This window comes from Talpa europaea (assembly GCF_964194135.1).
Source record: "Talpa europaea genome assembly, chromosome: 3".
Lineage (NCBI taxonomy): Eukaryota > Metazoa > Chordata > Mammalia > Eulipotyphla > Talpidae > Talpa > Talpa europaea.
In genome coordinates, this window is record NC_140069.1 from 135,047,151 (window position 1) to 135,066,066 (window position 18,916).

The window sequence follows — 18,916 nt, forward strand, 5'->3', positions numbered from 1 at the left end:
AGCCGTTCTCTGCTAACCCAGTTCTTGGTTTCAAATCTATCTCAACCTCAATCCCTTCTCCAAGGAGATTTTTCCTAGTGGCTCTGTCAAGGAGGGTTTCTCTCGAGTGTTAGTATTCCTCAGGTCTTCAAGAGCTCCCCTTGGACACTGCCTCCCCCCTCGCAAGGGCCTCTGGTCCTGCCTGCCCATTTGTTTCATGTGGGCCGACATGTCCATGGCTTTCAGAACCAGATCCTTTGCGCACACACAGTCCGTTACGTACAAAATCGCTTTCACCTTAGATGCTGGTGCCTCAGGCCTAGTGAGTGCAGAGCTGTTTGCAAGACTCATAGGTTCCATTGACAATAAATGTGAAAATACGTATAACGCAAAGGTTGTTCTTGTCGTTAGTTGAAATAGAAATGTCTTTACTTCATTGAAAGGACCTATTTAAGTTTTTGCTAATTTATTCAGTTCTTGAAAGGTGGCAGTGGTTAGTTTAAATAGGTAATCCTCCACTTATAAAAAGACTCATTAAAATTTTGTGAAGTAACCAATTTAGGCCATAAAGAATTTAATTCCATCCGTGGCTTCTCGTTTTCTTTAGGAAAAATTCCAAACTCCTTAGGATGAAATAGGCTTTCTAGCCTTTTTTTTTTTTGCCTGTCTGCACCCCAGCCCAAAAGACTTGCAGCTTCGCCCAAGGTTGTGCGGTCCTGAGCCTCTAGTGCTTTGCAAGTGCCCTCGCCTCTGGTTGGAATGCGCTTTGTCTCTCTGGTAAATGTCTATTCATCATTCAAGACAACCCTTCCCCCCTCCCCTTAATTACTTCCTCCCCTGTGTGCCCTCAAATTCTTGTACTTATTCATGCAGTATTTATTAGGGGCCAGCTTTGTGGCCGGCACGGTGGCGGGCTCTGGGGACACAAAAGGTGAATAATACTTGGGCCCGGTCTTTGAGGTCCTTACACACTAGGGCGGTGGGGGTGGGGGGAGCCTACCGATCATAAGAAATTAAAGGGAAATTTGGAGCAGCGTCAGTTTTTGTCTGTCTTTCCCACCCTATGACCAGCATCTTTCTGTAAGGCGGGTACCTTCCCCATTCGCTGTCAGAACACTGTAGGTGCCAATAGGTGCTAAATAAACATTTGTTTCGTGGCTCCACGTATCGGACCAGTAGAAGTTACCCTGGATCGTGCCACCTGCTTTGATGACACACCTGTTTTCCAAAGTCTGGTCGGCGATCCTCGGCTCCCGGCCGCGGTGTGCGATGCCGGGCGGGTGCGGCTGAACCCGCTTTTTGCGAACCGTGCCGGCCTGCGCGGGGCTGCGGCCGTAGGCGAGGCCTGCAGCGCCCCCGCTGGACGCGGCCGGCACTGCTTGGGCTGCCTGGGCGGCCGCGCGTTCCTCCGAATTTCGATTCCAAGCCAGAAAAAGGAGCGATTCTCTACACTTTTCTTGTCAAAGGCACGATGGATGTCTCGGAAAGGACGGTGGAGGAAGAAATCCCTTCCCCTTCCCAGTACTCCCGGGGTCCTTGCACTGTGGTTCACGCCTGCATGAATGCAGGGGGGGTGTCGTCTCTCCTTGGGGTGCGGGTTCCCCCCTGCGCGGGTGGGCTCTTGGCCCCGCGCGGGCCCGGGCGTGCGGCCCGCGCCTGCTGCCGCGCAGGGGCCGTGCTCGTGCCGCGCGGCCGGCCGGCGGGAGCCCAGACTTCCCAAAAGTTTTGCCTTTTTGGCCTCACGACGGCGGCCCCACGACGCTGCGGGTCAGCCTGGGGGTCTGACCGGCCGGGCGCCGCGTTCCCGGGCGCTTAGTTGTGGCTCTGGGGGTTCGGCTGTGGCGGCCGGGGTGCGGGCGTGCGGGACCGCGGTCCGAGGCGCGCTCCGCTCAGACCCCGCGCCCACTGCTCGGGGTCCGGCCGCCGCCTCGGGCTGGGGTGGGGAGGCCGTGGAAAGTCTGGGGGTGTGCTGGGACCTCACGGGGCGGCCGTGGGCAGTCTGGGGGTGTGCTGGGACCTCACGGGGCGGCCGTGGGCAGTCTGGGGGTGTGCTGGGACCTCGCGGGGCGGCCGTGGGCAGTCTGGGGGTGTGCTGGGACCTCGCGGGGCGGCCGTGGGCAGTCAGGGGGTGTGCTGGGACCTCGCGGGGAGGCCGTGGGCAGTCAGGGGGTGTGCTGGGACCTCGCGGGGAGGCCGTGGGCAGTCTGGGGGTGTGCTGGGACCTCGCGGGGAGGCCGTGGGCAGTCAGGGGGTGTGCTGGGACCTCGGGGAGGCCGTGGGCAGTCTGGGGGTGTGCTGGGACCTCGCGGGGCGGCCGTGGGCAGTCTGGGGGTGTGCTGGGACCTCGCGGGGCGGCCGTGGGCAATCTGGGGGTGTGCTGGGACCTCGCGGGGAGGCCATGGGCAATCTGGGGGTGTGCTGGGACCTCAGGGGGAGGCCGTGGGCATTTTGGGGGGATGTGCTGGGACCTCGCGGGGCGGCCGTGGGCATTCTGGGGGGATGTGCTGGGACCTCAGGGGGAGGCCGTGGGCAGTCTGGGGGGTGTGCTGGGACCTCAGGGGGAGGCCGTGGGCAGTCTGGGGGGTGTGCTGGGACCTCAGGGGGTCTGGCTTTTTTCCTGCGGCAACTCGCCAGGGCAGGGTTTCTGCAGCACCTGGGCCTCGGAGTTGGGGGGGGGTCCCGAGTTGGGCAGCTGTGTGCTGGTGGGCATGGACACCCCTGAAGGTGCCCGCTGGAGGAGTTGCGGCAAAGAGGGGCGCCCCTGCCCCACAGCGGCTGCAGGGCTGCAGGGCTGCAGGGGGGGGGTGCGGGGAGGGGTGGCGACTGCGGCAGGAGGGGCACTGCGGCGAGGTGGGCGGGTCAGGGGCGGGGCCCGGGTGGGCTCTAAAAGTCGGTGCCCACTGGCTCTGCGCTGCCGCGGCGACGAGCATCCTCGCGCACCTCCGCCGGCGGCGCCTCCTCTGCGGCAGCCGCGCCTCGGCCGTGCCGCAGCGCCCGCCCGCCCGCCCGCCGCTCTCTGCTGCCGCGGCCGGCGCCCTCGCGGCCGCCCCGTGCTGCGCTGCCCGGCCTCGCGCCGCGGGCCCGTGCTCGGTGCGTGCGGACGGCATGGGATAGGACCCGCCATGGTGCGCCGAGATCGCCTCCGCAGGTGGGTGCGCGGCCGCGCGGGGGTGTGGCAGCCGGGGCGGCTCCGCGCTGGGCGCGGGCTCGGCGGCCGCGGTGCCCCGGCGGGAGCTCGGACTCCGCCGCGGAGGAGACCCCCGCGGGGTGGGGGTGCCGTCTCGGGGAGGTGTGCAGTAAAATGGTCAGAACTCGGGGTCTCCCGGACTCGGAATTTCCAGACCCAGGTATTGTTTGGATAGGATTTAGGATTTTTAGACCCCGGCGTCGTCCTGCCACAATTTAGGAATTACGGAGCCGAGTTTCACCTTGGTGTGATTTAGGATCTTCATGCCCAAATATCTCCCTGGCGCGATACAGGTTTCTAGACCCCGCATCGCATTGGTGCAATTTAGGGTTTCAAGACCTGGGTATTGCGGGGCGGTGGCGCAGATTTAGGATTTCTAGATCCGGGGATTGCCCTGCAGCAATTTAGGGTTTGAAGACCCTTGAATCACCGTGGCGTGAGTTACCTATCGCGAAGGTGTAACTAGAGCCCGCAGTCCCCTATTGCCGAGGCTTAAGTATTTTTGAGATTTCAGTAGCAATCCAAGCGAGAATGGCATTGTGACCAGACTGTCATAATGTTACACATGAATTGATTGTATTGGTGTATGACTAGTTTTTAGTCTCGTGGCGATACCGTAAAGTGGATTGGTTCGGTGGTATAAAAAAGTGTTTTTCTTTCCTATTTACAAGACGAAGAAATCAAGGCTCAGAAAGGTTGATTGATTTCCAGAAGCTTTGTTACTGGGGTTTGCTAAATTTACTCGACTCATGGCTCATCAAATAATGGAGATTTTGGTAAAAAATATTTAATCTGTTTGCCTACTGATTGCCAGATTGCTGCCTTATTAAAAAAAAAAACCTTAAATGTCATTAGGGACATTTTTAATGAGGTAATTAGGACAGAAAACGGTTTCCTGAGGGATTGCCGCCTTGCTTTCTTAGAGTAAAAGAGAAGGAAGACGCGGAGGGTGGGGTGTCTCCGAGCAGAGTGTGTACGCTGTTCCCCAGCCTGGAAGGGTGGGGGGAGCCACTTTTGCTTGCTCCTTTACTGGCCCCTCCCTGGCTCTCTGCTGAGTCATTGCAGATACCCCGCCGCTGGAGCCCGCGAATGAATGAGAAGCCTGGGGAGCACGGAGTGATGAAATGGCATGGTGAAAATGTGTGAGCTGACATACAGCACAGAGCTCTGAGAAAATAATGCGTTTTTCATCCCATTTTACAGAGATACTGGGGTGTAGCCAGCTACGGTTGTGGGGTAACAATTTTGATAATATGATCATGTCGGGGTACTTTTTAAAATCATTTTTGATATCTTGAAGGTAGAGCCAAATCATCTGGTCTGTCTTATGGAGGCGTACTTTGGAGGAAGGAAAAAAGACTGCGGTAGAAAAAAAATAGGCAAGGCTGCTGAGATTCCTTAAGGGATATTGTTATCTTAACACTGTGGGGGTGTGGGTTTGAGAGTTATAAGAAATTTTTTGTGTGTGTGTGACTTGTGTTAATTTGTGATGGGTAGGATTGTGGCCAGGTTATGGAGAGAACTTCCATCTTTCCCTGGTGACCATCAGGACTCATAAGCTAGAAAGAAGGAACTGTTTCTAATTCTTATTTAGCACTTGACTTTGTGGATAAATTTGACCTGGACCTTTGAAGTCCTGGACAAGGGAGGGTTGGGTGTGCAAACACGTTTTTCCTAAAGACACAATTCCCAGATGGTGGGTATGAGATCTGCCTTATTTTTGGGGGGTGTAGGGGGAGTCCTAAGAAATTAAATAAATGGGCAGAGTCTGCTAAGAGAAGCAGAAATACAATCTGTTGCCCTAACCCCTCAAGAAATTAGAAATTCAGGGTCACGACAAAGCTTCCTATGTGGAAAATACATTGTACTTGCTTCTTTTACAGACTCCGCCCTGAGCAGTTTCTCAGCAAAATGCAGATAGTGGTACAACATGGGACTTCACTTGGGCCAGAGGGTTGATAAATATTTTAAAAATCAAGAGCAGCATTCTGCTTAAGGGCATGTTACTAAATAAATATGGTCTTAAAAAAATTCCTGGTTAAAGAAAAATTTATAAATATTTTACTGATGGGGACTGGCAAGTAGGTGATAAAAGTTTTTAGAGTGAAGATGAAGTAATTTTCTTCCTTAGGAAAACCTTGCTGAAAGTCCCGAGAAGGTACATAATACTTCAGTAACTTTCCTTTGACTTTTCGTAAAAACCTCTTTAGCACATGGGGAGGGGGCTGAGCAGTTAAAGTGGGATAAGCGAGGGGAAGTTTACAGATTAACATATTTTTTTCTCTTAAAATTAGAATGGCAAGCAGGTATGGTGTTGCCGTAGCAGGCAGAGGCGCACTGTCTTCTTTCATGTTCATTTCGAGGGCAAGGTAGTGGCCACATGGCATGGAAACTGCTACCCTAGGATACCAGTGAGGGACTCAAGGAAGTATGGACAGTGTCACCTGATGGCTTACCCTAGTCTCTGATTTTCCCACAGGATGAGGGAGTGGTGGGTCCAGGTGGGGTTACTGGCTGTGCCCCTGCTTGCGGCCTACCTGCACATCCCACCCCCCCAGCTTTCCCCTGCTCTTCACTCCTGGAAGTCGTCAGGCAAATTTTTCACCTACAAGGGACTGCGCATCTTCTACCAAGGTAAGAGCGGGAACTTCCTGTGCATATAGGTCTTAACAGTTCCACTGAGGCTCTTGTTTTGTGTCCATTGGGCTCTGTTGCCTCTCAGCGATGGAGGGGAGAAACCACATTTTCTATACCACGTGCTTGATAGCACAGAAATTTAAAGAAAACTTCTGGAAGGGTGGGGGTGGTAGAATTGAGATTCTAGTCTCTATGGAACGCTCGTATTATTTTTCCCTCTAGACTGATCTTACTGATACTGGTTTCCTCTTTTGAGCGCCTCTAGTGTCAGGAAACAGAAACACTGGATAGAGCTGTTGTGTCACACACACACACACACACACACACCCATCCCTGATTTCATTTTACTGTTTAATATAAAATTTGTTATTTGTATAACTTTATGTGCTCAAAACTTTATACCTTTGTATGCATTAATTTGCTAATGATAAGTACTGTTCTGATTGTTACTTATTAATTACCATGTGCTAGGCATTGAATTATATTTTCAGCTTTCGTTATTTCATTTACTTTTTACAACAGTGCTTGGAGATAGGTGCCACTGACCTTCTTTTATAGGTGAAACTGAGAAACAAGATTGAAAGAGTTCTTTTGAGCGGGGGTCAAGAGCAATAACGAAAAATGTTTGTCATAAACCGTTTTTCATTATTGCTCCTGACCGCCTCTCATTTGCTATATTCAATTAGGTAAGTATACGGCTTTATTTATATTGGTCATTTAGATTGTCTCTAATTTTTCAGTGTTTATCAAAGGGAAATTTTGATGCATGTGTTAATTTTTTCCTTGTGTTTTCAAGCTATACTTTTAGTTAACAGAATTTTATTTGCATGACTTCTCAACTGAGACTTCTAGGCTTAAGTATATTACATATTACTAGAATTGCTTCTAATTATAAACTATTTTTACAAGACATTCAAATTCTCACACCACTGGCAGTATATGAATGTGTTAGCTTTAATTTACTACTATTAACAAGGCATTTTACTGTTTAAATACTATATATAAAAGATGTTTATGCATTAAGAAATGTCCATGTTGATATTAACTTTTTTATAGTTGCTAGAATTTTACAATAGTTTGAGTATCATGCTTGTGATAGTGGATTGGGTATCCTGCGGGAATAGGTGCTAAACAAATAGTATCAAGTAAGGTGCTCATCAGTTAATATTTAGAGAGTTTTGTGAGGCCATTAACAATGAGATACATGGAAGGGATGACGCCAAGAGAAATAAATTAGGAGAAAGACAAATGCAGGATGGTCTCACGCGTGGGATACAGAGAAACCAAACAAAGGGACATTGAAAAGCAAACCAGTGATAAACCTTTGACATCTGACTGCAGAACTGAGGCAACCAGAGGGGAGGAGGGTGCAGGGGTGAAGATGGAGGAGGAAGGGGCCCAGTGGAACATGGTGGAGGATTATTGGGGAACTGGGGACGTGCAGGGTGTGAAAACATACATTTGTAGAGGTTTAAAACGAATCCTCAAAGCAGATATGATGTAAACTAAACTTCAATAAACATAATTTTAGGGGGGAAAGCAGTAAGATATAAATAATTTGATGCTTGTGACTATATTTTTTACTATAAAAATTTGCATATTAATACAGAACAAAGGAAGAATTGGGGAAATACTTTTTAAAGACCTAGGTCAAATACTTGAAAGGGCATTCAGGTATTTTCACATCAAGTGTGCTATTTACAATTTTCTAATATACAGATTAAAAGGGGAAAATACCTATTTTTACCTATAGCAATAAGCTTGCATTTTTAAAAAGATATATTTTAATTAGTTTGGGCATGGTTTCTTATTCTTTATATCAGGTTACTTAATTTTAATGTCATGTTATAGGGAGCTTAACTGAGCCTTCTGCTTCTTCCCAGACTCCGTGGGTGTGGTTGGAAGTCCGGAGATAGTTGTGCTCCTACATGGGTTTCCGACATCCAGCTATGATTGGTACAAGGTAATGAAATCGGATTTCTGAGTCCTACTAGGTTTTTAAAAGTCCCAAATCAAGGATTTTGTTATTAGCACTGGAAGGCTTCAGCGTATTTGGATTGCTTAATAAAATAAGATTAAATATAGAACTGTTTCTCATTTACTCTGAGGAAGTAAAAAAAAACTCTGGCAGTATGGGAAGGCTCATTGCCAAGTTAAAAATGCTGGAGTTCCTCCCTCAAGAGAGATTGTTAGAAATGAAGCACTTTCCAAGAGGATCGTCTGAGGGCCTGTGGTAGTATCATCAAGTTTTCCCTCTATTGACATCTGTTAAGCCGAGATAGGGATGAAACTCCTGTACTGCTGGAGGTCAGAAAGGGAGGGGCAGGATCAGAAAGTCCAAATCATACCTTTCTTTCTTATAGATTTGGGAAGGTCTGACCCTGAGATTTCACCGAGTGATTGCCCTCGACTTTTTAGGCTTTGGCTTCAGTGACAAACCGGTAAGCAGCGTGTTGAGGGGCGGGAGTGCACTAGGACGGAAAGGTCAGTGACAGATCTGCACTCACGACTTCACTCTGGGCGCTCTTTCTCTTAGAGACCTCATCACTACTCCATATTCGAGCAGGCCAGCATCGTGGAGGCACTTTTGCGGCATCTGGGGCTCCAGAACCGCAGGATCAACCTTTTGTCTCACGACTATGGCGATATCGTTGCCCAGGAGCTGCTCTATAGGTCAGTGGAGACACAGACTTCTGTACTTTCCCAGTGTCACTAGGTTTCAGACTCTGGGAAAAGTTCTTTTTCTGGGTTCTTTCTAACCCTTTCCCTCCTGGGAATTTGTCGTCAGCTGCTACATTAAGTCCGCTCAGTTAGATGTATTTTCCTCCCATTTCTAGGTTCAAGCAGAATCGATCTGGTCGGCTTACCATAAAGAGTCTCTGTCTGTCTAATGGAGGTAATTGCTTTGGCGGTGGGTGGAAAGTGAGGTGTGGCCTGGCAGGGCTGTGTTTAGATATCACAGTGACATCTAAATGGTAATCTGATGTTATGGCAAGCTGACACAATTAAATGAGGGATCTTTACCTTTTTTGTGCCAAGAACGACTTTGGTGGTTTGATGCGATTTATTGACCCTTTCTCAGAATGTTTTTAAATATAGAAAAAGAAATAGGATTACAAAGCAATTTAATTATATTGACTATAGTTAATAAAAAGCATTTACAGTAATATGTGCTGGGTTTTTTAATGCATCACATAGCAAGATCTAGTGGTGGGTCTAGTAACAACTAGGATGAGGAGCAGTGAGGAGTGTACATGCTATTTCTCAGTACCTGCAACAGCTGCAGAGGGTCATTACTGCAAGTAGGTGCTGTGAAGCCACAGGTGCTTCTAATACTATTGTGATTTGTTTTTTAAACTTGTAATTGAGGTAGAACCAAGTCTCAATTAGAAATTAATAGCCTTGATTAGACTTTTTGGAGAGACATGTGTCTTTTCCTTTGTGTGCCACTGGGCCTGGTTTCTAAGTCCACGATTATCCAACTGTCCCCTGAATACCTTAAGGGCAGATCAGGAGAAGAATCTGTTCATCTATTACTAATGCTCATGGCTCTCTCTCATGGACCCCAGAGAAAAGGGAAATCTCTAGGGTTGTTTGTGTTGTTTTTTTTTTTTTTTTTTTAAAAACCTACACTTAAATCTCTGGTTTCTTTTGCCACCTGAATCATAACAACACTTTGTGTTCTAAGGAATGGGAGGAAATGCTCAGGGGACCGATCTATCGCCTAGTCGTCAGCATTATGGACAGCCAAGCATATTATCAGGAAAGCAGGTCCCAGTGGGATGTAATTTGACCTGTTAAATACAGAATTCCCTAGAGACACAATTAGATGACTCTACTAAGTTTCTCTAATTCTGATTTTGGCAGTAAAGGCCCCAAAGTGATAGTGAATAGGATGAAAAATTTCTGATAATCGGCCCGTTTGGTCTAACTTGTTGACAAATGTATAACGTAAATCTCTTCTCCTACAGGGATATTTCCTGAGACTCACCGTCCTCTCCTTCTCCAAAAGGTTGGCTACTCCACTGACTAGGTCTTTCATTTCTAAGATTAATACATAAATATTGCTGGGACCTTTACATAAAGGCCATATCATCTATAATGGACCTCTCATAAATTTAAAGCAGTTAATTTTTCCCCTCTTATGAAAATAAAGCCATAGAGATGGCACCCTAGATATACCCTTATTTCTGACAAGAGATCAATAGATATCTGGAGAAATAGTTTTGTGTCATCAGCAGGGTTTTTGAACAAACTGGGACCCTAAAGTTGAATATCTCAGTTAAAAGTCTTAAGAGGTTTAGTAAAATGTAAAAATGTAATCTTACTGCCAGTTAAAATAGGTGTGTGTCTTCCATGAGAGAAGAATGTGGGAAGGTAGAACAGAACTAGAAGTGAAGTCAGCGACCAAACCAATTTTGTAGAAGATTTGGCTAAACTCCATTTTTAGTTGCTAGTATAAAATATTTGGTCCTGGTTAGTTTCTTCGTTCTCTGGATTGATTTTTACTTATTTGCCCACAGCTTCTCAAAGATGGAGGCGTGCTGTCACCCATCCTCACTCGATTGATGAATTTCTTTGTATTCTCTCGAGGGTAAGTCATTATCAAAAACTAATTCACCATATCCTGGTGACAAAGTCTTAAAAACAAAAAAAGTTCCTGCCATTAAAATTCATAGTCAAATCCTAGGGTTTGAAGCAAAGGTGTTGGCCATTTGCCAGGGAAGTAGTAGAAGGAATTCAAGAATCAGTTATGGGTCAGACTGCATGACCTCTGAGGTTCCAGTCATATTTGACATTCTGAATTCTTCTCACACTTATCTTTCTGCTTTTTTGGACTTTCAGTCTCACCCCAGTCTTTGGGCCATACACCCGGCCCTCTGAGAGTGAGCTGTGGGACATGTGGGCAGGGATACGCAACAATGATGGGAACTTAGTCATCGACAGGTAAGAAATAATCCTTTGATTTGGTTTTCAGAGAGGCTCTTTTTGAAAAGTGGGCAAAGATGTGCGATTTCTTGTTCTATTCCTTCCTGACATGCCAAAAAAATCATGCTCTACACTTTCTAAGGAGCTGGAAATCATTTTGCTTTGACATATGTTGCAAAATTATATTTTCAAGTTGTTATATTTTTAAGTTGACTGTTGAACGTTTAAAAACTAGCCTGTATCTGTCATAAATGGAACTGGCAAGTTCTACCTTCCCACTTCTAACTCCTTATTCCCCTCAAGATACATTATTTAAAAAAAAAACACTTTTTTGGGGGCCTCCCTGGTGGCATAGGGGGTTAATAAGTCTCAGCACAATGAAGCTATTGGCAGCTACTGCAGCACAAGTTCTATCCCCGGCCAGGGAGCTAACCCACATATGGCACAGCAGACCTCTCCTGTCTCACCCGCTGCTACCCTCAGTATATCTCAGTAGATCCTCCTGTTCTGCTCCTCTCTCTCTGGTGAATCTTCTCACACACACCCACTTCCCGCCACACCTCTGTCCTATACCCCAGTTCTTAGATGCATAGATAAATCTTTTAAAAAAAAAAATTTCTCTTTAAAACTGTAAATAATCATTTCAAAGAGGTTCACAAAAAATAACTGTCCTGGAGATGTCAGGCAGAATTATTAGGACATCTCTAAAGTCCTAAATGTGGGTTTAAGTTCTAAAATGTGGGTATCTTTCACTGTAGGAAAAGGAATTTTCCATTTTATCTGTGGTCAGATGAAATAGAGAGAATGGAGTTTTGTGCTTATAAACCTCTACACTGAGAATATGTATTACACCTTTTCAGCCTCAGATCTAGTTAGCAGGTGGAGCCACAGTTGGAACCTTAGACCCCGGCTTTAGTCACCTACAATTCAAACTAACTACCAGCCTTCTAGATCTTATTCCTTGCTTAACAAGCACAAAGCAGCATCAATTATTAGGCTGATAGCAGGCATGATCACTGCCATAACTACATGATGGGGGTCAACAGAAATGGGTAAGTGGGCCATTTCCAGTAATATCTAGATTAAGAAAACATACTGTGCTCTTATGGCTCCTTCAGGGTTTAGTATCCCTGTAACAATAAAAGAAGTTTTTCTTCTGCTGACTATGTGTCCCTCATAGTCTCTTACAGTACATCAATCAAAGGAAGAAGTTTAGAAGACGCTGGGTGGGAGCTCTTGCCTCTGTAACTATTCCCAGTGAGTATTTTTATGTTACATCTTGATTAAGGGAAAACAGAGGGACTATGGGGTTAAAATAATTGTCAGATTTAGCAAAGAAAAAAAAGGATACCCAGCTAAAGTTGAATTTTAAGGAATAAGTGTGTAATATTTGGGACATAATTGTAATCATCTGAAATTCAAGTTTAACTGGGTGTCCTTTAGTTAATCTGGAAACCCTGTTTACAACATCTGGAACACCAGTGATATGTGTTGCAAAGTATACAGAATATTGAGAGATTATTGCAAGGGTAGTTGGTATCACTCACTCTGAGGGGCTGCCACATTAAATGCTGAATTTCTGGATCAAAAGGCTTTTCAGATTACTAATCAAGAGGCTGCCCATTTGTCTCTTCATTCTCATGGTTTTGAAAAAATCAGTGCAGTACTCTCACACATAATAGTTAATGCTCAGGAAATTACTGGTTGATTTTAAAATGCCAAGGGTCAATTATAACTGAAGAAAGAGACTTTTAAAATGACATCCTGAATTTAGAGGAAGCGGTGCTTAGTCCTTTTGGTCCAGGGCACAAAAGACCTGGGAGGGACTGAAGGGTTATATATAGGAGAAAATGACCCAAATGGATTACATTTTTTACTTATTCCTGGACCTTCCTTATAACCTACTTACTGAAAGAAGCTAGGTTGTCTGTCATTAAAAAATCCTTCTTTTGGGAAGGGTTGAATAGGTATGAGAGCTAGTAGTAATTCATTCCTCTCTATTTCCTAGTTCATTTTATCTATGGGCCCTTGGATCCCGTGAATCCCTATCCAGAGTTTTTGGAGCTGTACAGGTGAGTCTCCCTTGGGGGGGGGGGGTCTTTGTTTCGTTAGTGGTGAACAACACTGTTGTTCTAGCCACTGTATCTGACCTCACTGATGTTCATCCAGGCAACATAATAAGTTGAATCGGGGAATCTTACGCTTATGTAATATCAAGATAGTCAGTTATACACTATCTTGATTCGTATAACCTGTTTTCACTGTTGTAGCTACTACATATTCCTAGGTGTACAGGTAAGAAAAAGATACCATGTGAACCAAGGAATGGAGGTGGATGTATTTTAAGAAATGCTTGCTTTAATCTGATTGTAACATGCCAACTCATTGACCTCAGTTGAGCAGACTGCAAGGAGAGACTGAGAAAAGCTCACTGTGGAAAAGTGCCTTCTCTTGGTGATTATTTTCTCTAGGTACTCGGAAGGTGTCGGAATATGAAATCTTGACTGTCACGTAAGAATGTTCCATACCTTCACATGGCCTAGCAGAAACAACCCAGTAGTCACTAGCTTACATTTTAAACAGAATACCCTTTCTCATCTTCTCAGGTTAAGGAAGGTCTTTTCTTAACTTGCTTTGACAGTGAGTTGTTCGATGCTTCATGTTACTCTAAGGAGCTGGAAATCATTTTGCTTTGACATATGTTGCAAAATTATATTTTCAAGTTGTTATATTTTTAAGTTGACTGTTGAATTATGAACGTTTAAAAACTAGCCTATATCTGTCATAAATGGAACTGGCAAGTTTATCTGCCTAAGATACAATTCCATGGTAGAAGGTGAATAAGGTCTTTGTTGGTTCCTTCCAGTGTGGTATGTCTACAGGGGCATTTACTGGGGCTGCCCACTGGCTTACATCCCTCCCCCTCCCTCCAGCCTCAAGTTCACCTCCATGCTGTTCTCTTCCACTAGGAAAACGCTGCCGCGGTCCACAGTGTCGATTCTGGATGACCACATTAGCCACTATCCACAGCTAGAGGATCCCATGGGCTTCTTGAATGCATATATGGGCTTCATCAACTCCTTCTGAGCTGGAAAGAGTAGTTTCCCTGTATTACCTCCCCTACTCCCTTATCTGTTGTATATTCCACTTAGGAAGAAATGCCCAAGAGAGGTCCTGGCCCCAAACACTATTCTCTCACAAGTCCACCTGACTTATATTGGTGAACATGTAGTTAAAAAAAAGCCAGCAAAGCTCCGACAAAGGGTGACCTAATAGTCTACACCCCATTCCTTTGACATCTGATCAAGCATATAGACTTGCCTTTGTCTTTGTGTTATTAGGAAATTCTGATGGGCACGTTACTGATGCAGAAAGGTAGACATTCTTTTGCATAAAAGATTTTTAACATTTCTATGGGCCTTTCTGAAATATTTAAAAATGCTGATTTCTGGCCCATCCCAAATTGGAATCACATAAAGAATGAGGAAAGGGTGCCTCCTTACCTCTCCTTTGATTGGCTCCAAGGGCACATGCTGCTTTTTAAAGTTCTTTAATACAGCTTCAAGTGAGAGTCTCCCTTGTCATAATTTTGGATTTAGTTTCATCAGCTGCTTCTAACTATAGACATTTTGTTAGTTTAAATAATGTAGTATTCTGAGTATGCTTTAAGGCTATTAACCTACAACATTATATATATTTTTTATAAGGCTACTAAACCAGCAGACACTTATTCTGGCAGAACAGTGAACTTTCTTAAACATGCTAAATTTCTGAATAAATCAAACTAAATCCAAATTATTTGCAGAATTTCCTAAAATCACAGGACATTAAGGACCAATAGTATCTGTGCCAGAGATTTACTGTTATTAGCTGGGAAGACCAATTCTAACAGCAAATAACAGTCTGACTTCTTCATACCTCAGTGCTTAGAAGCATGTCCCTCCTGAGCTGGAGGGGAGGGGATCGTTGTATAGTCCAAGTTTCCATGCTGAATGTACATTGACTCCTTTTATGATGACTGCTTAATTTCTCATTGGTTAACCCAAAGAGGCTTCCTGTAGCTCAGCAATTCCTGTACTTCACAGACAGGAAAGTTCCAGAAACTTTTTAGAAAAAAATTCTGAAAGATCTATAAGCATATGGTGCTGAATACTTTTTTTTAAGCCACAATTTCATTGTCTTAGTCAAAACAGGATTATTAAGTGATTATTTTAAATTCTTTTTTTTATTAGCAACTTCAACAACTGAAACTGGAATAAGTGTTTATTTTCTATTAATAAAAATGAATTTTCACAAAAGTGGACTCTGGCTTCCCCTCCCCCACCACCCCTCTGGGATAAAACTTTTCCAACATTGCTAGGAGCTTTCAGAGACACATAAAATTAAAGCATGTAATGAAGTTAAGCAGCTGGGGTATAGAATAGTATTTGCTTTTCAAGAGCACTCAAAGCTGTACTATCATACCAATGATGACCAAGTGTAATTAAAAGAAAAAAAGGGAGGGGGAAGAGACATGCAGAAGGACAGACATTTGCTTGATCTGCTGGCTCAGGGCCAAACATTTAATTTGCTTCTCCAAAGTCATTAATCTTTAAAAGTATGATTCTGGGAAATTCATGCCACTAGCCTAAAAGCCCACTGATAGTGACGTGTACACCAACTTCACCTTGCCCAGTAAAAACTTAACCAACAGAAGCCAAGATAACATCTACAGGTGTTCCCTCTTTGCTTCTGACAGTCACTTGCATGGTCACTCCATCTGCTAAGGCCAGCCTGGACCTCACCAATAAATCATAGCCACCTCTGTATACACCTGAGGAAAAAGTGACGAAAGCCATATTAAGAATTCAAAACATGCGCTGAATAACGAGATTTATCATACTCCACCTGCATCTCCTTTCTGTGACCATAGAGATTTGTATTTATAGTAGGAGTTGAATCCTACATATAAAGTCTAAATAAGCTTTGATTTTCCATGCTATCAGGGGTATAAAAGGTAATACTGATTTGGAGTACTCAAATTGGGGATGTAATCGCAGAGATTTAGTTAAGTTTTTTTTTTAGGCCAAATATATACCTAAAAGAGCAAATTTTAAAAGCCAAAGCAAATTTTGACAGTGATTAAGATTATAACCAATGTAAATGGGACAGTGGGACAGGAGCAGGGCACTAAATTTTGCAACAAAATAAAGGGGAAATCTGATGGAAGTTGCTTACCTGCAAGATAGAGGGAATGGGAATTCTTGTTCTCAGGTACTTTGTCTGACCTCTCACATGGTTGCATGCCCAGAAATGTGATGATGTTGTTGACAGCTTCTGTGTTGAGAAGATTGATATACATATCAGAAAAGGTCAGTGTAGGGATATGCCTCTGCTGGGAGTGGAGGTGGCTAGTGTGGGAGTGAGGGAGGTTACTGGACTAGAACTAGTCCAATTGGATGATGAGGACAAGGGTGTTAGTCTTTTAAGTGAAATGATTTATAAAGTACTTAAAAGAACAGGACATTTTTCTGGAATAACAGATACGCCTATTAGCTTTTATACTGCTGCTAGGCAATACATTGATAGTAAAATTGTTCTCACCTTCAAGAGTTTTGGTGGAACTGAGGGCAAAGGTCTCTTCTTTCTCAAAGGTATCTCCCACCTCTTCCCAAGCAGCAGCAAAGTTAGGCTTCAGTACTTTCTGAATGTGATCAGACACAGTCACTTCAAGATCTTCCAGCTAGTGGGTAACAAGCAGGGGTAAGTAAATGAAAGTTCTTTTAGTATAGAACAAAGGAGTTAATTAGTGTGATGATCATTAAGTGCTTTTGCAAGCACTTAGGAAAAACTACCAAACCACAAAACTTATACTACTATTAAGTTCTGTGGTCTGGATAAATTTAATGATGCAGGCCTTAGCAAAAACCTAGGAAAATAGGGCATCTGGCAAGAGCCAATTTCAGGTAACATATATAGCCCTGGGGTACAAAGTAGTCACGTGGTCATACCTCACCACCTAATTCAAGCCATACAGGGCTTATTTAGCATTCCCTAATGGGTTGATACAAATCAACCTGTTTTTTAACTTCCCTATATTCTGTGAAGGTTTTTCAACCCATAATATGGCTTTAGCCATATTATTTTAGCTAACTAAAAACTGAACAAAACCCCCCCAGACCCAATACTTAAATTGACCCATCTTAATGAAAATCATGTAGATATTTTTCTTTCTTAATTATCCCTATAATAAAGACATTAAAAAGGGTGAGTTTTGACCTCAACTCTTTTTAGCATGACATAGGCCCAATACTGAGGAAGATTTGTTCAGGTCCTCAGTTGTAATCTGCTTGAGAAGCATAATGCCCCCATGAGTTCATGTCAGATGTCCTAAAAAAAAGTTCTCTCCATGAAAAAGTCACTCAATGGTGTAAGAGTATCAAAGTGAGTCTCTGTGCAGGGGAGACTTACCACGTATTCATCATCATAACCCTCCTCAGCTGGAACCCCAGTGTCAGGGTCGCAGTCCCGAACAGTAAACTTCATAGTGCAGCTAAATGTGCTTGCAACTAGAAGAGAGAGCAGACAAGCCTGTGTCAGTGGGCAGTGCAAGCAGAGTTTCCATCAGTAATGCAGGAGATCCACTCTGCACTTGGCACTGTGTTCAATATTGTCAAATGAAACGCAGAGGCTCTGGTTTCTAGGGTAATGCTTCTCAAAGCACTCGCTAAGTATGATTGTAAAAGTAATCGCCACTGTGGATTAGACTAGTACAGAAAAGATAGCATGGGCACAACTCTGTTTTTGTATTCATATAAAGCAAACAGAGGAAATGCTTTTGGCAGTTTTTTTCCTATGCCTGTGAAATGAGTTTATGTATTGAAAAATGTAAGAAACACTACTTTAGGAGCTGACAAGCAAAAAATCCATCAGCAAATACAATCTTTAGATTGTGGGCTGACAGCGGGTGTTCAGATCACCAAAAGAAACTTAGTTAACTTGCAACCTACAGTGAGTAGGTCAGTAATGAGATTCTAGTATTGGTTGAGTCAGTGTCATAAAGTGGAAAAAATGGGCAATTATGTTTTAAGATGACTGGTAGAAATGAAATGGAAAGAAGGGGCACATTTTGGAATGTGAAGTCTTCATGACAATAGCATCTTCTGAACTCTCTGAAGAGGATTTATTAAGCATGGATGAGGAAAAGAAATTTAGGCTCTAATCCATGGTCTTAAAAGGCCTATATGCTCAAAAAATAATAAAAATGAGGGAACTGAGTTATTAAGGAGGATAAAAAAGCTGAGGTAAGGATAGATTCAGATGTAAAGCCATATATGATGGTTTGGGTTCTAAGACTGTTCACTCTTAACTTTATATTCCCTCTATCCATCTAAACATGTAAAAGGTGTTAATACCTGTTGACATTACATGTAAAGGTGTAAACTAATGTGCCAGATCCTTAGATATAAAAAGATGGCTGGCACATAACTGTATTTCCAAGAGCTGGCTGTCTAGCAGCTAAGTAAGAGTGAGTGTGCATGACCTACCTATATACTTACATTAAAGAACCTATGGCACTGCCATAGGCTTAATAGAGGCCACAGTTTTAATAGGGGCCTGTGTGGGGGTGCACACTTAACAGCACGGGACCATCTTAAAACTTTAAAAAAGGATGTAATAGTTTATTTGGATCTCAAACAATGTGAAAGAACTTTATAGCAAGCAGAAGCGAACAAGCCAAAGGAAGAGGACAGAAAGGCCAAAGGGGGAGCTGGAAACAGTAAGAGTTACATGCCCATGTGCAAGTAATAAGAGAATTTATTTAGGAACAAATTGAAATACTTTGTATTTCAAATGAAGAAGACTAGATATTTTCCAGAAGTTTCTGGAAATGAGACAGTCAAGAGACTGAACCATGGGACTGATAAGACCACCTAGTGAAAGCCAACATGGGGGAATCCTATGAAGAACAGCTCAGAACTTAGAGCAAATGAGCTGAATGGAGTGTGCTGAAAACAGATGAGGGTTCACCTATTTAGGAAAATGTACTTACCAAGACTGCAATATCTGTTTCAGTGCTATAGGGGGTATGGCTAAATTAAGATAGGGTTTCCTGCAGGAGAAAGGGAGAAGAAAGAAGGAAGTGAAAGTTAATACAATCCCAGAATGGGTCAGTTGAGGTGTTTTGGTTTGTTTAATGAAGAG

The 18,916-nt window shown here is 44.0% G+C and overlaps 2 protein-coding genes across 5 annotated transcripts in view; one reads left to right on the top strand and one right to left on the bottom strand.

Annotated features, from left to right (window-relative positions):
* Nucleotides 1-3,101: 3,101 nt before the first annotated feature.
* MEST (mesoderm specific transcript) lies at nt 3,102-13,819 on the top strand (the record flags this gene model as incomplete). 3 transcript variants are annotated; one of them, XM_084229704.1, is made up of 12 exons in its annotated part: nt 3,102-3,127; nt 5,646-5,800; nt 7,687-7,766; nt 8,167-8,244; nt 8,340-8,476; nt 8,641-8,699; nt 9,775-9,815; nt 10,327-10,397; nt 10,649-10,750; nt 11,913-11,989; nt 12,741-12,804; nt 13,702-13,819. In XM_084229704.1, the coding sequence occupies 12 exons, from the start codon at nt 3,102-3,104 to the stop codon at nt 13,817-13,819; spliced, it is 1,008 nt and encodes a 335-aa protein (XP_084085830.1). The 3 variants fall into 3 exon arrangements, with proteins under 3 accessions (XP_084085830.1, XP_084085831.1, XP_084085832.1); XM_084229705.1 differs by having other exon boundaries at nt 5,646-5,758; XM_084229706.1 differs by lacking the exons at nt 3,102-3,127; nt 10,649-10,750 and having other exon boundaries at nt 5,647-5,800.
* A 1,595-nt stretch (nt 13,820-15,414) lies between these two features.
* COPG2 (COPI coat complex subunit gamma 2) overlaps nt 15,415-18,916 on the bottom strand; it is a gene marked incomplete at both ends in the record, with an annotated part of 91,551 nt that continues 88,049 nt past the window's right edge. The window contains 4 exons of one of the 2 annotated variants that reach the window (XM_084229600.1): nt 15,415-15,545; nt 15,950-16,048; nt 16,316-16,454; nt 17,183-17,280. In XM_084229600.1, the coding sequence (XP_084085726.1) occupies nt 15,415-15,545; nt 15,950-16,048; nt 16,316-16,454; nt 17,183-17,280 (467 nt within the window). The remainder of the gene's footprint in view (nt 15,546-15,949; nt 16,049-16,315; nt 16,455-17,182; nt 17,281-18,916) is intronic. The other variant, XM_084229599.1, reaches the window with a different exon arrangement.